The 22,214-nt window shown below is 47.3% G+C and overlaps 1 protein-coding gene across 2 annotated transcripts in view; it reads left to right on the plus strand.

The window, feature by feature from the left end:
• VLDLR (very low density lipoprotein receptor) overlaps positions 1-22,214 on the plus strand; it is a 33,587-nt gene that overhangs the window by 895 nt on the left and 10,478 nt on the right. For both annotated transcript variants that reach the window (XM_035097125.3, XM_060269252.2), the window contains exons 2-10: positions 11,107-11,226; positions 14,391-14,513; positions 15,196-15,318; positions 18,840-19,220; positions 19,321-19,443; positions 19,811-19,933; positions 20,590-20,709; positions 20,791-20,916; positions 21,310-21,481. In XM_035097125.3, the coding sequence (XP_034953016.3) occupies positions 11,107-11,226; positions 14,391-14,513; positions 15,196-15,318; positions 18,840-19,220; positions 19,321-19,443; positions 19,811-19,933; positions 20,590-20,709; positions 20,791-20,916; positions 21,310-21,481 (1,411 nt within the window). The remainder of the gene's footprint in view (positions 1-11,106; positions 11,227-14,390; positions 14,514-15,195; positions 15,319-18,839; positions 19,221-19,320; positions 19,444-19,810; positions 19,934-20,589; positions 20,710-20,790; positions 20,917-21,309; positions 21,482-22,214) is intronic.

A 22,214-nucleotide genomic window follows, 5' to 3' on the forward strand; every position in this document is an offset into this window, starting at 1 on the left:
CGACTGAGAAACGCAGCCCGACGCGCCGGAGCAGCTGCTTCTGGGCGCCCGAGGGGGGTGTCGCTTGGCGGGGGGCGTCGAGGGAAGCCCTGGCGAGGGATGGACGGGGTCCCCTTTCTGTGCCGCGGCCGAAGAAGCCGGCAGGCCTGGCTCGGGAGGAGGAGGAGGAGGGTGGCAGGCAGAGGCTCTTTGTTTCCAGGGCTGCTGCTGCTGCCGCTGCCGCCAGTGAAGAAATCACCTGGGATCTTTTCCCCATTTCGCCCTGGGAGGAGATTTCAATGGCAGAGAGAGAGAGAGAGAGAGAGCAGCTGGCTTCCCTCTTGTTGCAGCTCCCCTGTTGCTTGCAGGGTCCATCCCCCCCAGGCGTGCTTTACCCATTTCAGGACTCGCCTTTCAGATTCTCTAAGCAAAGGCTCGCCAAACTCCAGAGTCCAACGAATTGCTCTGGTTGCCTTTATGGATCAGGTGAACTGCTTAGTGGTCCAGAGCTCCGTCCGTAAGAATGGGACTCGAATGAAACGGGGGGACTAAGCTGGGGGGAGTGGAGCTTCTTGCAGCGCCTTCTTGCTGGTGGCCTGTGAACAAACTCCCGAGTTTTCTGCGCAATTTGGGCTGACATTTGGGTCTCCTCTTGTGGCAAGTACTGCTCGGCTCTTGGAGCAGTGGCTCTGACTGCAAAGGTTTACTGTATAAGTAACACCTGGGGCAGAAGCGTTTGTTTGAGCAGTTAAACTCTGAACCAGCCGCTCCCTAAAATGACACTTTTTTTCAAAATTTGCTTTGCTAACCTGAGGTGTGTGTGGCTTGAAGATAAGCTGGGAGCAACTGGAGAGTTAAATGAGACTTTGAGTAACAGCTTCCAGAAGCGCCACACCAGACATTGGTGTTAAAGGGAAATCTGCACTTGAAAGTACTTGATGCTGATGGCTATCCTGTTGAAGTAGGCCAGAAGAGCTTCTTAACTGGCCCCTCTAGGCCAGAAAGGGGCAGCAGTGAATTCAATCTGCAAGCAAGGAGATTCTGACGAAGTATTAGGAAGTTTTCTGACCATAAGAGCTGTTTGGCAGTGGAACAAACTCCCTTTGGAGATGGTGGGCTTTTTAAGCAGAGGTTGGATGTCTGTCTGTCAGGGATGCTTTGAGATTCCTGCACTGCAGCGGGTTGGACTAGATGACCCTCGGGGTCCCTTCCAGCTCCATTATTTATTATTTTTGTCTACTGCCCTGAACCTGCAGGTCTCGGTTCGCAATGCTACTATTCTAAGTATTGCCATACTTTTACAGACACCTGAAGGCAGCCCTGTTCAGGGAAGTTTTTGATGGTTGATGTTTAGTTGTGTTTTTAATATTTTGGCAGGAGCTGCCCAGAGTGGTTGGGGAAACCCAGTCAGATGGACAGCACATTAATAATAATAATAATAATAATAATAATAATAATAATAATAATAATAATTTTGCTGTAGGGCTGAGCGGGGCACCGGCAGACAAAATCTGCCACGACCCCAAACCTAAATTCTAAATTTCTGCTAATGAAAACTGTAGTTGAGAGAAGTTTGCCAAAATGCTTGCCTCTGAACCTAATGCATCCTGGACGTAATGTCTGCTACTGTTGCAGTTGGCCATATTTGCTGCAGTATTTTATCTGTCTCTTCCTTACTAGTTTCATTTGCCTCATTGTTGCCTCTTAAATACATAAAGGTGAGAGTCTAAGAGTTGTCGCAAACACTCAAAAAGTGCCTGGATACCTGAATTCTTCAGAAGTACTTTGTGTAGTTAAAACTTGTGCTACCTACTCTAAACTTGGTATAATAAGGGGCCTCCTTGCCCTAAGGGCCTCCTTGGAGCTGGTCCTCCTAAATGGGCATGGCTAAGGCTTTCTTGGCTTAAGGACCACATTTGCCCTGACCAGTCAGTTATCTTGGGGACTACACTCTTGCAAACAGCCCCATTGGACGAATTCAGAGTGAAGTCCTGGAGAGAAAGCTATGGCTGGGGAGAGTTGTCTGGGCAGGGAGGAGGCCCGTTAGCTATCCTTGGTGGGGCAGGGATACCGGCCATTCAGATACTGCATCATTGGCACTTAAATTAATCCTGCTTAATTTGAGCATGTGCCAACTTTTAGAAGAGGTCCTCCCTTGGGGATATAAATATAGTCCCTGAAACTTTATTTTGTATATTTTGGTTTCGTAAAACGTAGGTGCTCCTCGATTGTGCAAAGAACAAACCAACCTGAAAGTAATTGCTTTGAGATTCTAATTCACGAGGCCTTAAATGTGTTGGCTCTGCATCAAACTGGGTCACTGGCGAATGCATTCTCCAATCAGGTGGCGAACGCTTGTCACTTCTACGTAAAATAAAAAAATTCCTTCGGTAGCACCTTAAAGACCAACTAAGTTTTTATTTTGGTATGAGCTTTCATGTACACGCACACTTCTTCAGATACACTTGAAACAGAAGTGTCAGACCCTTATATATATACAGAGGGTGGTGGGGTGGGTGGGAATGGGTGATGGGCTGATGGGAATGGTAAACCTGTAGATGGCTGTTAACGACTGCTGATGACTGCAATTAGTCCTGGGCTGAGGTGCTAAAGAAAGCTTGATCATGCATAATGAGATAAGAATCCGATGTCTCTATTCATCCCAGGTGGCTCCATGGTTTTAAGCTTGGTAATGAGTTCCAATTCAGCAACGTCTCTTTCCAGTCTGTTCCTGAAATTTCTCTGTAATAAAACAGCTGCTTTGAGCTCTTGTATAGAATGTCCTGGGAGATTCTGTATATATATAAGGGTCTGACACTTCTGTTTCAAGTGTATCTGAAGAAGTGTGCATGCACACGAAAGCTCATACCAAAATAAAAACTTAGTTGGTCTTTAAGGTGCTACTGAAGGAATTTTTTTATTTTGCTTCGACTCAGACCAACACGGCTACCTACCTGTAACCACTTCTACGTAGTTCAAGTTAGCATTGGCCTACTACCAGGCTAGTTAATCAACCATCCCAAGAGGAAGATGGAGCTTGCATTAGTGGTGGTCATGTCTTTAAAAGTTTGTAGTGCCAGAGGCTGTCCTAAAACCTAAGGATTTATAGCTGGGACCCACCCTGCACAATTCGTCTGCTTCCCAAGTCTTCACTTCTAGGTATCTCATCAGGAAATGCCACCTCCAGCCAGGAGCTTATTTCTGACTGTCAGAGGTCAGCAAACTTTTTCAGCAGGGGGCCGGTCCACTGTCCTTCAGACCTTGTCGGGGGCCGGACTATATTTTTTTGGGGGGGGGGGAATGAATGAATTCCTATGTCCCACAAATAACCCAGAGATGCATTTTAAATAAAAGGACACATTCTACTCACGTAAAAACACCAGGCAGACCCCACAAACAACCCAGAGGTGCATTTTAAATAAAAGAATACATTCTACTCATGTAAAAACATGCTGATTCCCGGACCATCCACGGGCCGGATTTAGAAGGCGATTGGGCCGCATCCAGCCCCCGGCCTTAGTTTGGAGATTTCCCTGCTGTACATTATACTGGCGAGCTCTGCTAGGAGGAGTTGACTTGGATCCCCACTTGCTGTTTCAGTGAGGGCTAAAATAAATGCTCTCTACTAACCTTCAGGTGGCAAAAGTAAACATGGAAATGATGCAACAAATTAAGAAGCGTCTTGCATCATGCTGCACTTCTTGGCCTTTACAATGCCTGGATCATGTTTCACTCACTGTGCTTGTAGACGGATGAGCCTGACTAGAGCCTGCGCAGAAGAGAATTTATTCTTGTCCTTCAGATCGGCTTGGGAGTACGTGCTGGGAGGAGGAGCACAATTACTCGCTTCTGGAAGCAATAAGTTAAAAAACGGGAGTACAGGACTAGGTAAAAGTCAGCTTCTCCAGTTCCTTCGCATGCCAGGCAGCCCTTTCCTTACGGCAGTTATACTTGCAAAAGGAAGCTATTCCACTCTGTGGAAAGTGAGACCTGCTGATGTGGTGTAACAACAACAACAACAACTAGTAATAATAATGTTGCAATATTTATATACCACCCATCTGGCTAGATTGCACCAGCCACTCGGGACAGCTTCCAACATACATTAAAAATATAATAAAATATTGAAACTTCCCTATACAGGATTGCCTTCACATGTCTTTTTTATCTCCTCTATGGGAGGGCGTTCCATAGAGCGAGTGCCACTACCGAGAAGGCCCTCTGTCTGGTTCCCTGTAGCTTTGCTTCTCACAGTGAGGGAACTACCAGAAGGCCCTCAGCGCTGGACCTGTGTGTCTGGGCTGAGCGATGGGGCTGGAGACGCTCCTTCAGGTATACTGGGCCTGAGGGCTTTCAAGGCCAGCACCAACACTGAATTATGCTCAGAAACATACTGGGAGCCAGGGAAGAACCTTTAGGACCAGTGCCATATGGTCTCGGTGGCTGCTCCCAGTCACCAGTCTGGCTGCCGCATTCTGGATTAGTTGTAGTTTCCGGGTCACCTTCAAAGGTAGCCCCACGTAGAGTGCATTGCAGTAGTCCAAGCGGGTGATAACCAAAGCATGCACCACTCTGGCAAGACAGTCTGCAGGCAGGTAGGGTCTCATCCTGTGTACCAGATGGAGCTGGTAGAAAGCTGCCCTGGACACAGTGTTGACCTGCGCCTCCATGGACAGCTGTGAGTCCAAAATGGCTCCCAGGCTGTGCACCTGGTCCTTTGGGGGCACAGTTACCCCATTCAGGACCAGGGAGTCCCCCCACCACCACCAACCTGCTTATAGTTTATAAGCTTTTAAATTGTATGTGAGGATGGTTGTAGTTCACTGGTGAGTAACATGCTCTGCATGCAGAAGGTTGCCATTTTACCCCGGGCCCGTCAGATGGTGCTAGGAAAGACTGGTGCCTGAGATCCTGGAGAGATGCTGGTCTTGGCTAGAAAGACCAATAGTATGACCTGGTATCAAGTAGCTTTCTGTGTGTGTGGCTGGTTAGCCTTGTGGTTTCATGTGCTGGATGTCACCTTAACATCAAAGAATGGAGTTTGGGTCCATAACAGGCAGCTATGCCATTGTGCCATGGCTAAGCCTCAGCTACCACTCATAGTTTTAGTACTGCATTTTAAATGGTGGCTGTTTCTCTTGTGCTCCCCCTTCTGCCCTTACCCACCTGAGTCCTCTCTTAAATGCACGCCTGTTTCAAAATCAGCAATGTTTTGCAGACCATGGGGAGTTCTCTTCCCAGTTACAGTACTGGCAGTCGGAATGAATGTGTGCAAGCCCAAAATTCGAGTTGATCATGGCACTGCTAAGCAGTGCTGCAACCTGCAGGCCAGACACAGGATCTCCCTTTCCCCTTTGCAGGTTCAAGATCCCCTGGCTTGAAAGACCAGGGACAAGATTCAGATTCTCCTGGGATGTGACTCTTGCTGTAGTCGCGGGGGTGACTTCTTGGTTCTCCCCATTTCTAGTTGTTGGCTCAGTTCCATTGCTCAGTTTTATTATTTATTTATTGAATTTGTTTTGTTTTAGTTTTCAAAGCTAGTTAAGTTAGTTAAACTTTTTCTTTTCTATATATTGTGTACTGAGAATAATAATAATAATAATAATAATAATAATAATAATAATAATAATTTATTATTTATACCCCGCCCATCTGGCTGGGTTTCCCCAGCCACTCTGGGCGGCTTCCAACAGAAAAATGAAATAAAATAATCTATTAAACATTAGAAGCCTCCCTAAACAGGGCTGCCTTCAGATGTCTTCTAAAAATCTGGTAGCTGTTTTTCTCTTTAACATCCGATGGGAGAGCGTTCCATAGGGTGGGCGCCACTACCGAGAAGGCCCTCTGTCTGGTTCCCTGCAACTTGGCTTCTCGCAACGAGGGAACCACCAGAAGGCCCTCGGTGCTGGACCTCAGTGTCCGGGCAGAAAGATGGGGGTGGAAACTTCCATTTCCAGATTCCTGACTTTGCTCCATTTCCCCCACCCCAGCTATCATCGGGGGGGGGGGGAGTGTTACATAATAAAAATGGTATCTGCAAATGCTAAATATCCACTTAGCCTTGATGGGGTGATGAACATCTTCCTAGAATTAGTTGATCCTATGAACTTTGGGTTGAAACTCCAAAGGAACTAACAAAGACGTCTCAGAGTATATCAAGGAGCACAAGTTTTGGCACATGGCACTCAGTCTGCTCCTTCCTTGGTGATTTATACGGCGTGTGTTTGCACATATGAGTCTAGGAGGCTGAACTGGCACACTTAACCTCTGGCAAAAGTTGCTTCATAAGTAAAAATTCCTGGTCGGGTTCACGGTGTTCCCATTCTGTATCATCTTCTGCATGTTTGTGTAGTATACATGCTGGTTTATATGTTTAGGCTTTATTTTCGCATTTTGGAACTAAGAATCTTTCTTAAAGAAACCCTAAGTCTGATATTACTTGCCCCCCTCCAGTCTTGAACTGCTCATGAACTCTGCCTGCAAGTCTTCTCTGATGCCAGTCTGTTCTCCACCATCCCACTCTGTGAATGCATGCTTGCAAAGTCTTTTCAGGGTGACTCATTTCTCAATACTTGCTATTGCTCCCTGCTTTGTCGACTCAGAATTTGCTCAGCTATATAGTGTGTGCTTTACCCTCTCTTAGATGAAACTATCTGCCAGGGGGTGTTATAATCTATGTTCAGTGCTTGGTGGTTTGGCAAAAGTATGCTGTTGTGTAGCCCTTTAGTCATGTCTGACTCTTCGTGACCCCATGGACCAGAGGACACTAGGCACTCCTGTCTTCCACTGCCTTCTGCAGCTTGGTCAGACTCATGTTGGTGGGTTCGAGAACACTGTCCAACCATCTCGTCCTCTGCCGTCCCCTTTTCCTTGTGCCCCCCATCTTTCCCAACATCAGGGTCTTATCCAGGGAGTCTTCTCTTCTCATGAGGTGGCCAAAGTCTTGGAGCCTCAGCTTCAGGATCTGTCCTTCCAGTGAGCACTCAGGGCTGATTTCCTTCAAAATGGATAGGTTTGATCTTCTTGCAGTCCATGGGAATCTCAAGAGCAGGCATCCCCAAACTTCGGCCCTCCAGATGTTTTGGACTACAGTTCCCATCATCCCTGACCACTGGTCCTGTTAGCTAGGGGTCATGGGAGTTGTAGGCCAAAACATCTGGAGGGCCGCAGTTTGGGGATGCCTGCTCAAGAGTCTCCTCCAGCACCATAATTCAAAAGCATCAATTCTTCGGCAATCGGCCATCTTCATGGTCCAGCTCTCACTTCCATACATCACTACAGTACTGGGAAAACCATAGTTTTAACTAGACGGACCTTTGTTGGCAAGGTGATGTCTCTGCTTTTTAAGATGCTGTCTAGGTTTGTCATTGCTTTTCTCCCAAGAAGCAGGCGTCTTTTAATTTTGTGACTGCTGTCACCATCTGCAGTGATCATGGAGCCCAAGAAAGTATGGTAAAATCTCTCACTGCCTCCATTTCTTCCCCTTCTATTTGCCAGGAGGTGACGGGACCAGTGGCCATGATCTTGGTTTTTTTGATGTTGAGCTTCAGACCATATTTTGCGCTCTCCTCTTTCACCCTCATTAAAAGGTTCTTTAATTCCTCCTCACTTTCTACCATCAAAGTTGTGTCATCTGCATATCTGAGGTTGTTGATATTTCTTCCGGCGATCTTAATTCCGGCTTGGGATTCATCTAGTCCAGCCTTTGGTGAATTCTGCATATAAGTTAAATAAGCAGGGAGACAATATACAACCTTGTCGTACTCCTTTCCCAATTTTGAACCAATCAGTTGTTCCATATTCAGTTCTAACTGTAGCTTCTTGTTCCACATAGAGATTTCTCAGGAGACAGATGAGGTGATCAGGCACTCCCATTTCTTTAAGAATTTGCCATAGTTTGCTGTGGTCGACACAGTCAAAGGCTTTTGCATAGTCAATGAAGCAAAAGTAGATGTTTCTCTGGAACTCTCTAGCTTTCTCCATAATCCAGCGCATGTTTGCTATTTGGTCTCTGGTTCCTCTGCCCCTTCGAAATCCAGCTTGCACTTCTGGGAGTTCTCGGTCCACATACTGCCTAAGCCTGCCTTGTAGAATTTTAAGCATAACCTTGCTAGCGTGTGAAATGAGTGCAATTGTGCAGTAGTTGGAGCATTCTTTGGCACTGCCCTTCTTTGGAATTGGGATGTAGACTGATCTTCTCCAATCCTCTGGCTGAGTTTTCCAAACTTGCTGGCATATTGAGTATAGCACCTTAACAGCATTATCTTTTAAAATTTTAAATAGTTCAAATGGAATATCATCACTTCCACTGGCCTTGTTATTAGCGATGCTTTCTAAGGCCCATTTGACTTCACTCTCCAAGATGTCTGGCTCAAGGTCAGCAACCACACTACCTGGGGTGTACGAGACCTCCATATCTTTCTGGTATAATTCATCTGTGTATTCTTGCCACCTCTTCTTGATGTCTTCTGCTTCTGTTAGGTCCTTACCACTTTTGTCCTTGATTATGGTAATCTTTGTACGAAATGTTCCTTTCATATCTCCAATTTTCTTGAACAGATCTCTGGTTTTCCCCATTCTATTGTTTTCCTCTATTTCTTTGCATTGCTCATTTAAGAAGACCCTCTTGTCTCTCCTTGCTGTTTTTTGGAAATCTGCATTCAGTTTCCTGTATCTTTCCCTATCTCCCTTGCATTTTGCTTGCCTCCTCTCCTCCACTATTTGTAAGGCCTCGTTGGACAGCCATTTTGCTTTCTTGCATTTCCTTTTCCTTGGGATGGTTTCCGTTGCTGCCTCCTGTATAATGCTACGAGCCTCCATCCATAGTTCTTCAGGCCCTCTGTCCACCAAATCTAAATCCTTAAACCTGTTCCTCACTTCCACTGTGTATTCATAAGGGATTTGACTTAGATTGTGTCTTACTAGCCCAGTGGTTTTTCCTACTTTCTTCAGTTTAAGCTTGAATTTTGCTATAAGAAGCTGATGATCTTGAGCCACAATCTGCTCCAGGTCTTATTTTTGCTGACTGTATAGAGCTTCTCCATCTTTGGCTGCAGAGAATATAATCAGTCTGATTTCGATGCTGCCCATCTGGTGATGTCCATGTGTAGAGTCGTCTCTTGTGTTGTTGGAAAAGAGTGTTTGTGATGACCAGCTTGTTCTCTTGACAGAACTCTATTAGCCTTTGCCCTGCTTCATTTTGAACTCCAAGGCCAAACTTGCCAGTTATTCCTCTTATCTCTTGATTCCCTACTTTAGCATTCGAATCCCCTATAATGAGAAGAACATCCTTCTTTGGTGTCATTTCTAGAAGGTGTTGTAAGTTTTCATAGAACTGGCCAATTTCAGTTTCTTCAGCACCGGTAGTTGGTGCATAAACTTGGATTAAAGGTAAAGGGACCCCTGACCATTAGGTCCAGTCGTGACCGACTCTGGGGTTGCGCGCTCATCTCGCATTATAGGCCGAGGGAGCTGGCGTATAGCTTCCAGGTCATGTGGCCAGCATGACAAAGCCGCTTCTGGCAAACCAGAGTAGCACATGGAAAGGCCGTTTACCTTCCCGCTGTAGCGGTTCCTATTTATCTACTTGCACTTTGACGTGCTCTCGAACTGCTAGGTTGGCAGAAGCTGGGACCAAGCAACGGGAGCTCACCTCGTCACAAGGATTCGAACCGCCGACCTTCTGATCAGCAAGCCCTAGGCTCAGTGGTTTAACCCACAGCGCCACCTGGGTCCCTTTGATGTTAAAAGGTCTGCCTTGGGGTCATATTGCGATCATTCTATCATTTTTGAGATTGCATCCCAGTACAGCTTTCACCACTCTTTTGTTGACTATGAGGGCCACTCCATTTTTTTTACGGGATTCTTGCCCACAGTAGTAGATATGATGGTCATCTGAACTGAATTCGCCCATTCCCTTCCATTTTAGTTCACTGATGCCCAGGATGTCAATATTTATTCTTGCCATCTCATTTTTTACCACATCCAACTTACCAAGATTCATGGTTCTTACATTCCAGGTTCCTATGCAATATTTTTCTTTACAGCATTGGACTTTCCTTTCGCTTCCAGGCATATCCGCAACTGAGCGACCTTTCGGCTTTGGCCCAACCAAAAAAGTAAAGTATAGGCTCCCCCAATATTCAGTGGGCCTTTCTCCCAAGATGACAGCAAAACTTGCATCAGTGATAGAACTGTGCATCGCAGCATCTCCTTGACGCATCTATTGTCACCTGAAACCTGGACAGCTGAGCTTGTTCAAGATACATGTACATGTATCTTGGTCTTTTAAGTGGCTCAGTACAGTTATAATGCTCTGTTTTTTAAAAAAGTAAAATAGCCTGACTTTCATGGACTAGAAAGCCATATTAATACACTTTCAGGTTGTGATTGAGAGCGATATTCCATGGCAAAATCATTCCCCATGGGGTCTACTTGCTGCTAAAGTGGACCCAGGAACGTCTTAAGCAGGTCGGGCGCCCTGGCGCGCAGATCGCTCCGGCGCCCCCGCCCTGCCCCATTTCTTCTTGCGGCTGGTGGGCGGGCGCAGTGTGGTTTCCGCGCGGCTCTGCCGCGCAGCGCCCCCCTCCCAACCCAGCGCCCTGGCGCCCCGCACCACTAGAGTCAATGGGCAAGCAGCCCCTGAGTGGACCTGTGGTTTAAGGGCTCCCCTTGTAGTTACTGGTGTCATGGGATTCTGTGCAAATGGGAGAGCAGTCCAGTGGAGGGTGGGACTGAGTCTACCCGTCCTCTTTCGCCAGCTTTCCTGCTAAAAGACCATTTTAAAACTAGCCTCTTAGCAGCCTGGTAAGTATTGCAGGCTAGCAATGTTTGTGGCCTTACTTTGCTAACATGGCTGGTTGTTAATCAAATCAAAGCTAGTTGCTAGTCATATCCCAGAAGAGTGATAGGCCTTGAGCTGTGTGAATTAAAGAGCTTGCATGTTGGAGATCATGGGATCCTCCCTTTGCCATGTTTAGAAGGAGCATCCCGTGACAGCTGAACAGAGGAGGGTGCCAAACTCTGACACTAAAAGCAAAGAAGCCTCGTCCCTGTGAAAGAATGCATTGGATCGGTGAACTCTGAATTGCTGCTTCTGCATCTAATGGGCTTGTTTCTTAATTCAAGGTACAAGAGTGACTTGTGACGACTCTCAGTTCCAGTGTCACAACGGCCGCTGCATAACACTGCTGTGGAGATGTGACGGAGATCCAGACTGCACCGACGGCAGTGATGAAGTGTCCTGTGGTAAGGAAGGTCTTGCATTGCCACTGAGCCTGTAGTTGAGTAGCAAAGTAGCTCAGCAGGTCCTTTGGCCTGCCTCTGTCTGACATGCTTCGAGCTTGGGCAGCAAACCATGAAGAGCAAAAAGACTGCAGTTAGAGGTTCCACTTCAGGCTTATCAAAGCATGCATCCCTATCAAGGGATGGGCCACATGCAGCCTAGGAACTTCCTCCCTTGATAGGGCATTTGGCAATTACTCTTTTTTTTCTTACCCCCACCTTTTTTTGGATAACATTTTATTGATTTCCCAGAAATAACAAAATGGGGGCGGGGGGGCGGGAAACAGAGAAAGAAACCATAACCGAATTAAACCATAATTTTTGGATGACTTCCCTCCACTCCCCCTCTTGGTTCTATTATAATATACTTGTTCATGCACGTCCATCAACTCTTATATACATAATCCAATTTTAAAACCTTCATTTTATTACAAGTGACTTTTAAAAGTTATACTAATGTAAAAAAAAATCTATACACAAAGCTTTAAAAATATGCATTAAACAGTTGCCCTTTTTTAGAATAATTTGTCCTCCACAGTTCAGTCATTTATTTTGCCAATCTTTTTTTTCTTAGCTTCTTCCTTCCATAGGGGCTGGCTGGTCTTGGCCTGGCATCCAGTCTCACGTATTGGAACAAAGTCTTTTGCTCAAGCCCTGTACATCTCAGGATCATAACTTCATTTTTTTAACAACAATCATTTCCCACATTTTCTTCAAATCTTTATATGTCTTTTCCCAGGCCCAATTCCTTCTTTTTCTTAAGGCTGCGCTCAGAACTCTGTGCTTTGCGCCATCTGACTTAGATCAACCTGAACCTGAAGTGTGGGCTTGGCTGACTCTTCTGAGTTGCTCCCTTGTTTATTTGGTAAGGGTCAATACATAGGTAATCAACTTGGAGTCTCTTGGAGATTCTGCCGCCCGCAGGAGCTTGGGTACCAGTAGCCCAAGAGAGGGCCTTCTCTGTGGCAGCCCCTGAGTTGGGGGACTCCCTCCCCACAGAGGTGTGTATTGCAACTTCATTATACAGTTTGGGACAAATGCTGTAGATGCACCCCTTTCTTCTTTGACACCTGGGAACGTTAGATTGTCAAGACCCTGTTTTTCATGATTGTGTTTTTTAAAACTGTATTTTAAATCATTGAAACCTGCCCTGAGACCTTGGGATGGTGGGGAGGTAATAAAATAACAGGCAGTGAAGTGTATGAGCATCCTTGGGTGGTGGCTCTGTCTATGCAATAGACTTTTTATTGACGGCAGTCATGCTGGGATGTTCACTTCAACACAAGATCAAAACTTCCTACTTTGCCCAGGGACTTTCATTGCGGTTTTTAACCAACCTTTCATCTGCACTGCTTGTATTCTATGAGCTCCATATGCATTATGATTTATTGCTTTTAGTGCATTGTATACAGTACTTGGTTTTATTCATGCCTGCCTTATATCCTGCTCTAGTATCCGTGTAGATGAAAAGTGCTTTTAAAAACAGCTTTTATTAAGACAGTACACAATTTAGTGTAGTATAGAGATGGGAACAATTGCAGTTCCAACTGCATATTGAAGCATCTCAAGACACCTTGATGGCTACAGATTAGACCACACAGTCGGTGAACCTCTGTGCACAATAGGTCCATATCTTATTAGGTAAAGGTAAAGGGACCCCTGACCATTAGGTCCAGTCGTGACCGACTCTGGTTGCAGCGCTCATCTCACTCTATTGGCCGAGGGAGCCAGCGTACAGCTTCCAGGTCATGTGGCCAGCATGACAAAGCCACTTCTGGCGAACCAGAGCAGCACATGGAAATGCCGTTTACCTTCCCGCTTGGAGCGGTACCTATTTATCTACTTGCACTTTGATGTGCTTTCAAACTGCTAGGTTGGCAGGAGCTGGGACCGAGCAACGGGAGCTCACCCCATCACGGGGATTCAAACCACTGACCTTCCGATAGGCAAGCCCTAGGCTCAGTGGTTTAACCCACAGCGCCACCCGCGTCTCACCTTACCTTATTATTATTACCTTATTATTTTATTTATACCCTGTCCATCTGGCTGGGTTTCCCCAGCCACTCTGGGTGGCTTACAGCATATATCAAAACATAATAAAACCTCAAATATTAAAAACTTCCCTAAACAGGGCTGCCTTCAGATGCCTTCTAAAAGTTATGTACCAGTAGTTCTTTATCTCCTTGACATCTGGTGGGAGGGCGTTCCACAGGGCGGGAGCCACCACTGAGAAGGCCCGCTGCCTGGTTCCCTGTAACCTCGCTTCTTGCAGTGAGGGAACCACCAGAAGACCCTTGGAGGAAGACCTCGGGGTCTGGGCTGAACAATGGGGGTGGAATTGTATGGGGAAAAGATGGTGTCGCTCATAGGCCCATGGCAACAGCTGTCTTTTCTTCGTACGATTCCTTGACTGCATGTGGTGGGAGCATTTTAAAACAAATCTTACAATGCGGCCACAGAGCTGCTCTAAGCAGCTGTAAAATCTCAAAGGAGAGAAGGGCAGCTCTTAAACCACCTCATATAAGTGTTGCTTTTATTTGTTCATAAAACTGGGTGGGATTTTTTTTTTTTTGGATTTTCCCTTTAAAAGGAACCTGCCCATGAATGAAATGGGGTTGGTTTTGTAAAGATATGAACGACGCAGGATGGAAATATGCTGACCGTCCACCCTGGGGTTGGGAACTGTTGTTGAAAGACCAGTTGGGAAGCAGAAAATTCCTCCTCCAAATGTTGAAGTGGAGCAAGCCTGCATCTCTTGGAGCAACCGGGCGACTATGTCATTCTGCCAACTTCTACTATAGCTGCACCTCAAAATATCCTGTTTCTTTGAGGTCCAGCGCACACACTTAGCATCCCTACCAAATTTATTCCAGACACATCCTTTGGCATTGTGCTTCCTGTATTCTTCGTGTGGAGGAAGTGGCCAGAATCCTAACTAGGGTTTCATAGCTCTGCTGTGACTTCTGCAACAGGGCAGCTCCAAGAAGCATGAAATCCTGTGCACTGTGGAACACACCTGGCAGCAACTACCACATTAGCTGGGCTAGGGCACCTGTTGATCGGAGCAGTTGGAAGCAAGCGCTGATATTTTTCCCTGACAAATTCAGCAAAATGCTACTTCCTTGCAGTGAAGAAAACGTGTGCCGCATCTGATTTCGTGTGCCTAAGTGGGCAGTGTATACCGAACCGATGGCAGTGTGATGGGGACCCCGATTGTGAAGATGCGTCGGACGAGCGATCGGAACTTTGCTGTGAGTAGCCACCTTCCCTTAAAGCTGAAGCCAAGTGCGAGGTTGCGCCCAAGGCAGGCTGTTTCCATGCTTTCCCCATATGGCTGAGACAAAGAACCTCTTGCGCTGAAGTTGCAGGTGTGGCCTTAAGCCGTTGGGCAGGAGACAGGCGGGGGAGGGGGATTTGAATTCAGATCTCCCATGCCTGGCCTACAATCCAAACCTTCCTCTACTTTCGCTGCAAGGTTAGGCTTCTGGATTTCTGAGGGAAGCCATGCTGGTGTGTTTAACCCCCTTCTCCACAATTAAGTAAAACTTTTTAGCATTCAACCAACCATTAGCTATATATTGGCAAATAACTTGGCATAAGCCAATGCATTATTACCCCAAACGGGTTATTGTGTTGAGGTAGCATTTGGTATTTGTTTTAAATCTGTAAACAAACATCAAGCCAAATCTATGAAATATTAAAAATGCAAGATTCCCCTCCCCCCTCTCCCCAAAAAGGCTAAGTTGCTCAGGTCTTGCCTAAGATGCTGAAAGGGAGAATTGGCTTGGCTTCCCTCTGCAGGATTGGAGACCCCCGAGCAGAGCATAGACCAAGCCTCACTTGACTGGTACTTGCACTGACTTGCATGGGAGCTTTTTAAGTATTCTGGGTATTATTATTATTTTAAGTGAATTCTTCATCGCTTCTCAATAGACACAAGGAAGTGTGATATAGGGGAAGTCAGTTGTGGCCCTCAGTCAAGTCGCTGCATCCCTGTGTCCTGGAAATGCGATGGAGAAAGCGACTGCGACGCTGCTGAGGACGAAGACGATTGTGGTAAGCCTAAGTTCATCAGGGCTGTGTGGGTGACTTGGCCACAGCACACCCCATAATACACAGGAATTGTATTAGTATCCAGCCACACAAATGCACACTAGAGGCAGTGTTCACAGCTGATGTAGGCTATTGATATGCAAGCATCAGTTCCTGTATCCAGTTGAGCTAAGCTTCAGTAAAATGGTGGTTGTGGTTTCTTGTCTCTACTTGAAGGTGTGGGGATGTTAAGGGAGGAAGGAGAGGATATATTGTTTGGATATTATCCCTCCTCACTCACGCTAGTGAGTAAACAGCAGAGCACATTCCCGTTGCAACTTATTTGGAAGCAAGTTGATGATTCATTAGAATCCTTTCATTAAGCAAACCAGTCTGGATTGTCCAATCTGGATTGTTCCTGGCAAGTTTTCCCTTTTATCCACCTCTTAAAATAATAATGACACAACACAGTCTTCTTCTTTGAAAGTAAGAGTAAAGTTTTACTCACATTCAGTTCCCAGCATTAAACTGAAGGTAGGCTTTGTCTTGTGGGTACAGAGCCAAGAAGTGTGAGCTACATCTCAGACTTTCTGCTTGTGGGCTCCATCCTATGTGAAGGTTGAGCCATGCGCTGGCTAAGAGCCAGGAGAGCAAGAGTCCAGGAGGAGGAAGAGGAGGAGCAGGGGCGAACGGTGCTGCTTGGCTGCCCGGGGCGGCACATACGCAGTCCGCCCTGGCGCGTGCGTCATGACGCGGCCTGACGCATGCGTTGTGATATCACGATGCATGCGCCAGGAAGGACTGTGCATCTCCACACATGCAGTCTGTCCGTGGCGCACTGCGCGCTTGGGCGGCAGTGCACTCGGCCGGAGAAGGCGAGGGACGGGCTAGGGGCCGGAGGCGCTGCCCCGCACACTGTCAACACCAGACTGGAGCCAGGGGTGGCCTGCCCCCCCCTCCCTTGCTACACGCCTGAGGAGGAGGAGTCCGAGAGACCGAGAGAGATGGTTGCGTGGGGAGCCCTTTGATCTGGTCAGCTAGGGCCACGCCCATCTACCTGGTCACACACAGGGGGAGGAAGCGTCGGAGCACGTATGATAGGAAGTCCTTCCTGTCTGGAGCCACATCCCCCTGTGTGTCCATTCTAGGCAACGGGGAAATGTTGTACTTGACTGCTCTTGTAATAATACATCCCACAAAAGGGACTTTGCCAAATCCCTCAGTGACATTTTCCAGGGGTAGTTGAGTCGGGCTGTGCACAGCCCCCCGATCTGCCCCATGGCTCCAATTTTGGGGGCACTGGATTCACCCCGCCTGGGGACCACCCCCAGCCCACCTTGGACCTGTTCCTAAAGAAGTGCAAGGCAGGACGGGGGCTGGGGAAAGAGACCTCCTCCTCCTCCGCTGCCACCTCCCCTCAGATCACCCTCTCATCTCCACAGTTGAGCAAAGGAGGCCATCTGGGTGGGAGGGTGGTGCTCTGCAGGACTTGTGTCAGCCTCACTTTGCAGGATCCCATTGCCCAAACGCCAACTTTTGAGTGGAGAAAGGGCATCAGGCAGGCAGGCAGGCAAGCTTGTTTTCTCTCCTGGCCTGCCTCTCCTTCCTGCCTGACAACCGTGGATCATTCTGGGCCATCCCGTCAGACCTGTCATGATCCATGGCTGCCTGAACCCAAATAATCCAATGCCAGAGTCCCTAGGAATAGGCCCCGTTTGACTCACAGCTCAGCTGAATCCAGGCCACAGTCCTGGGCTTGAATCTCAGGCAGGGATGCCACTGGTTCAAAGCAGCAAACTGTAAAGTACCGAGAAGAGACAGTGATCTAAATTAAAATTTCTGCATTTGCAAGCTGCCATTTTGTATTAAACCATGCAGATGGCAACTTTAGGACTGAAGTGAAGATAGGAGCGCTTTTTCTTTCAGCATGAATGTTGCTACACACCAATTGCTTAAGGTACTAAAATACTCATTAATTTAGGTCCTAGAACGCACAGTCTTTTTCCTGAAGCGCATCAAACTTTAACTGCAGACTGTGTAGGTGTTCCTGCATTGTAACCCCAGGCTGTAACATTGCCTTGTACAATGCCTAGCGAATAAACAGCTTGTAAACCGCTGTCTCACGCACATGGAGTTCTTTAAGTGCTTGCCACACACCTCGAGCTGCCTTGATTCCCCTCACATACGGCAACTGGGAATCTTCCAGCCCCAAGACAATTGTGGCCCTTGCTCTTTGGTCTTTATCGAGGTCTTCATCATCAGGCTTCGCAGGAAACTTACTCACCACTTGCCAGAGATGATCCCTCTGCAGCACTGCCTGCATGCGTTCCGACCACAGCAAGTAATTGGAATCATTCAGACGCTCAAAAGCCATCTGAACTGGTTGTGAGGCCATCTCTAGAGAGCGATGTCCCTGGAACCCGGAACCAGCTACTCACGGCCACTGAGAGAGAACAGGAACCACAGCACCCAGCACTCGCACGCTGCAGCTGTCGTCCTTGTGTCCACTGCGTCACCAGCTCACGACAGTCAGGAACCAGCCAGTGTCCAACCGCTGCACCAACGCCACAGGAACAATGACTTCTGGAACTACTGGAACCAACACCGCTTACGCTGACACCACCACAACTCAGGCTGGCAGCACGATACCCATAACCTCTTAGAATTTTGAAGTGTCAGGCATAGCTCTAGTGGCTTTAGCCCAAACGTAGCAGAGTTTTCCTGCACAGCGCAGAAGCTAGTTGAGGTGGAAATGACTAGTCGGCTAGACGCAGAATAACTATTTACAGGATTTATTAAAAGAAAATAAAACCAGCAGAGTTTCTGCATACAAAGCAAAGCAAAATAAATCCTTTCTCTCTCCAACCATACGCAGCACTCCTACTCCTAACACCCAACAAGCAACAACTGTGCTAGCATTCCTAGATAACAGAGTTCAGTGCTGGTCATTAACCAATCAGAGAGCTGTTGCCAGGCCAGGCAGACCTTGGCTTTCTGCCAAGAGTAAATTGACACTGCCTTGAGTTAATTGTGTGAAGCAAGAATCTGTAAGTTTCCCATGAGAACTAATTAACAGAAACTGAACAATGGAAACCTAACTGTTAAACCCATTCTGCTAGTGCTAAATACAGTCATACCTTGGAAGTCGAACGGAATCCATTCCAGAAGTCCTTTCAACTTTCAAAACGTTCAGAAACCAAAGCGCAGCTTCTGATTGGCTGCAGGAAGCTCCTGCAGCCATTTGGAAGTCACAGAAGCCCCGTCAGACATTCGGCTTCCAAAAATAGTTTGCAAACCGGAACAGTCACTTCTGGGTCTGGGGCGTTCGGGAGCCAAAACATTCAAGAACTAAGCTGTTCGAAAACCGAGGTACAAGTGTATACTACAGTGTAAATCAAAACATGTACTAGAGTTCTCTGGGTGTGCAAAATTAACCTGATCAGCGTAATATTTCGGTGTTTGGCAGTTCCCCATGGTGACTTCCTGTCAAGCGGCAGTACCCAGTAAATAAAATTAAAAGTTGTGTTGTGTCTTCTTCCCCTTAGCCAACATCACTTGCAACCCGGAAGAGTTCACATGTTCCAATGGCCAGTGCATCTCCAAAGACTTTGCTTGCAACGGGCACGAAGACTGCAGCGACGGCAGTGACGAGGTCGGCTGCGCGGCACCCACTTGTCGGGTCGGTGAATTCCAGTGCAAAAGCGAGAGCGACACTTGCATCCCGGTGAACTGGGTGTGCGACGGCGAACCGGACTGTACCGACTGGTCGGACGAATCTTCGGAGCAGTGTGGCCACCAGCCGGTCCGGACCGTGAAATGCGGGGAGAGCGAAATGCTTTGCGATTCGGGAGACGAATGTTTCCACAAGAAGTGGCGCTGCGACGGCGACACGGACTGCAAAGACGGCAGCGATGAGATCAACTGCTGTAAGTAGCGGTCCGTTGGTCTGCGGACGGCAGAAAGTGGCTCCTGGGCTCCTTCGGCTGCAAGCTGAGTTCTTGAACACCCTCTTTCCCCCTCTCCCAGCTTTCCAGACATGCAGACCCGACCAGTTCAGATGTGAGGATGGGAACTGCGTCCATGGAACCAGGCAGTGCAACGGTGTGAGGGACTGCATAGATGGATCAGATGAAGTGAACTGCCAAGTAGGTAAGTGGGGAGCATAACGCAGCAGAGAAGATGGCGGGCTGAGACCTGAAACTGCAATAAATGATGCGCAAAATGCAATCTGGAATGAACGTGGTGATGGCTCTGGTAACCTTCCTATTGAAGGCTCTTGCATGCCCATATCATTGAAGGGCAATGTCTCGACATTGATTAAAAGAGAGGCTTAAAGTGTTGCTGCTCCTATTTTCATTAGTCTAGATGTCGTGTGGTTTTTAAGTGCTTCTGCATGCTTTAAGTGGTAGAATATGTATTGAGCCTACACCAATGACAAGTTCATTGACAGCAGCCACAGCATTTTGAGCTTGGGACAGCTGTTTAACGTGGTCCGTCTCTTCCCTGTGACCTCCAGCGAATCAGTGCACCGGACCTGGCAAGTTCAGGTGCAGAAGTGGCGAGTGCATCGAGTCCAGCAAAGTTTGCAACCAGAAGCAGGACTGCAAAGACTGGAGTGACGAACCTCTCAAAGAATGCAGTAAGTTGTAGGTAGCGTAGCGTGGATTGTTGGCACCCGGGACACTTGAATAGGTCTGTGTCTTCTTATCAAACAAACAAACAAGCCACCTTCCTTTCAAGGTTGGAACTTTAAACGTAGCTGAACCACATTCAACAGCAACATGCATTCCATGTCCTTTTTGAAGCCGGCAAGGCAACGCTTCCTGCTACCTAAATGTCACGAGTAAAGCAATTTCCCCACTAGAGCAGTCAAGTATCACACGGCTCTAATGGGTCATGGGCTGATTCAACAACTCGGCCTCCAATTCTCTCTCTGTTGCAACAGACATCTCTAGAAGGTTTAGGGAGGTATTGCTTCTAAGCCCAGGAGTCAGCAAACTTGTTCAGCAGGGGGCCAATCCCCTGTCCCTCAGACCTTATGGGGGCGGGCGGGCTATATTTTGGAGAGAGAAAAGAACGAATTCCTATGCCCCACAAACAACCCAGAGATGCATTTTAAATAAAAGGACACATTCTACTCATGTAAAAACATGCTGATTCCTGCACTGTCTGCGGGCCAGATTGAGAAGACGATTGGGCCGCATCCAGCCCCCGGGCCTTAGTTTGCCTCCCCATGTTCTAAGCACATGAAGCAAATCTCACAAAGGACTGAGTGGCCCTTCTCATTTCTTCCAGACGTCAATGAGTGCCTTGTGAACAACGGAGGCTGCTCCCATATCTGCAGGGACCTGGTTATAGGCTATGAATGTGATTGTCCTGCTGGTTTTGAGTTGATAGACAGAAAAACGTGCGGAGGTGAGCATTTTGTGGCGAGATGGTATTCCTGAAACTTGTATTCCTATTGTAGTGCAATGCTAAGTAGCTTTTCTCTTCCAGACATCGATGAATGCCAGAACCCGGGTATCTGCAGCCAAATCTGCATCAATACAAAGTTGGGGTACAAATGCGAATGTAGCCGGGGCTACCGGATGGACCCACAAACTCTAGTATGTAAGGCAATCGGTAAGCAGCTTGAGTGGTTCTGGCACTAAGCAACTCTTCATCCTGGTGTCCATAATTTTCCACTTGAGGATGTAAAACAATCGCAAACTCATTTCCAGGCACCTTACCAGAGCCTTGCACCCCAGAGAGACGAACGAAAGTTGTCCCCCTTGCAAAATGTCAAAGGACTTTTGTAATTGACAATGGGTGCCCTTGGTTGCCTCTGAAGCCGAATCAGTTGAGATCTGAATTCCTGAAATGCGTAATTGGAATGAGGAGACACGAATGACTGAGCAGAGCCTGCAGATGAGGAAAAGGTCCACAGAGGAACTTGTTTGAAAGTGGGTGCTCGGGGTAAAAAGCTATTTCTGCACTCTCTGGCTGTACACTTCACCTACTAATCTATTATTGCAGGTGGAGAACCAAGCCTGCTTTTTACAAATCGCTGGAACATCAGGCAGTTTGCCCTGGAAAGGCAGGATTATACCCAGCTAATAGGAGACCTGAGGAATGTGGTGGCTTTGGATGCGGACATGGCTGAGCATGCCATCTTTTGGGCGGACATTGGCCCAAATGCTCTCCTCAGGTAAGCTTTTTCCATGCAGGTGATGGAACTGAAGAGCTGCTTGCACACCTACCTAAAGAGTAACAACCTTTGGCTTGGCTGACTTGCAATAGATCACCAAACCTCCCTTTAAGACTATGCAGCTTATTTTTTGGGTGAAGACAATGTCTTGTACCCTACTCTCGGCCTCAACTTGGTAATGGATAATCAACAGGCCCAGCGTAGGTCTTTCAGGTCACCCGACACACAGGTCCAGCTGGAGACAGACCCTTGGATTTCTTGGGGGGGACATATAGAGGAATAGAATCATAGAATTAGAGTTGGAGGGGGACCCTGAGGATTGCCTGGTCCCACCCCCTGCAATGCAGGAATAGGCAGCTGTTCTATACAGGGATAGAACCCACAACCTTGGCGTTATATCAGCACCAGGCTCTAACCAACTGAGCTCTCCAGTGCTGGCTGCTACCATAAAGCACGATCTACTAAACGGAGCTGTGCAAAATTTTGTCCTTGGCGAGAACCTTCTAATAATGAGTGCTCCCTTAAGGTGTTGAGCCACCATACCTGTACAGTGGTACCTTGGTTCTCAAGCACCTTGGTACTCAAACAACTTCGAACCCAAACACTGCAAACTGTTCCAGTTTGCGAACTTTTTTGGGAAGCTAAATGTGCTCCATTTTGAGTGTTACGCTTCCAATTTGGGTTCCACACTTCCGTTTTGAGTGTTATGCTGAGGTCTGTCTGTTTTTGCTAT

Source organism: Zootoca vivipara, chromosome 15 (assembly GCF_965207765.1).
Source record: "Zootoca vivipara chromosome 15, rZooViv2.hap1.1, whole genome shotgun sequence".
Lineage (NCBI taxonomy): Eukaryota > Metazoa > Chordata > Lepidosauria > Squamata > Lacertidae > Zootoca > Zootoca vivipara.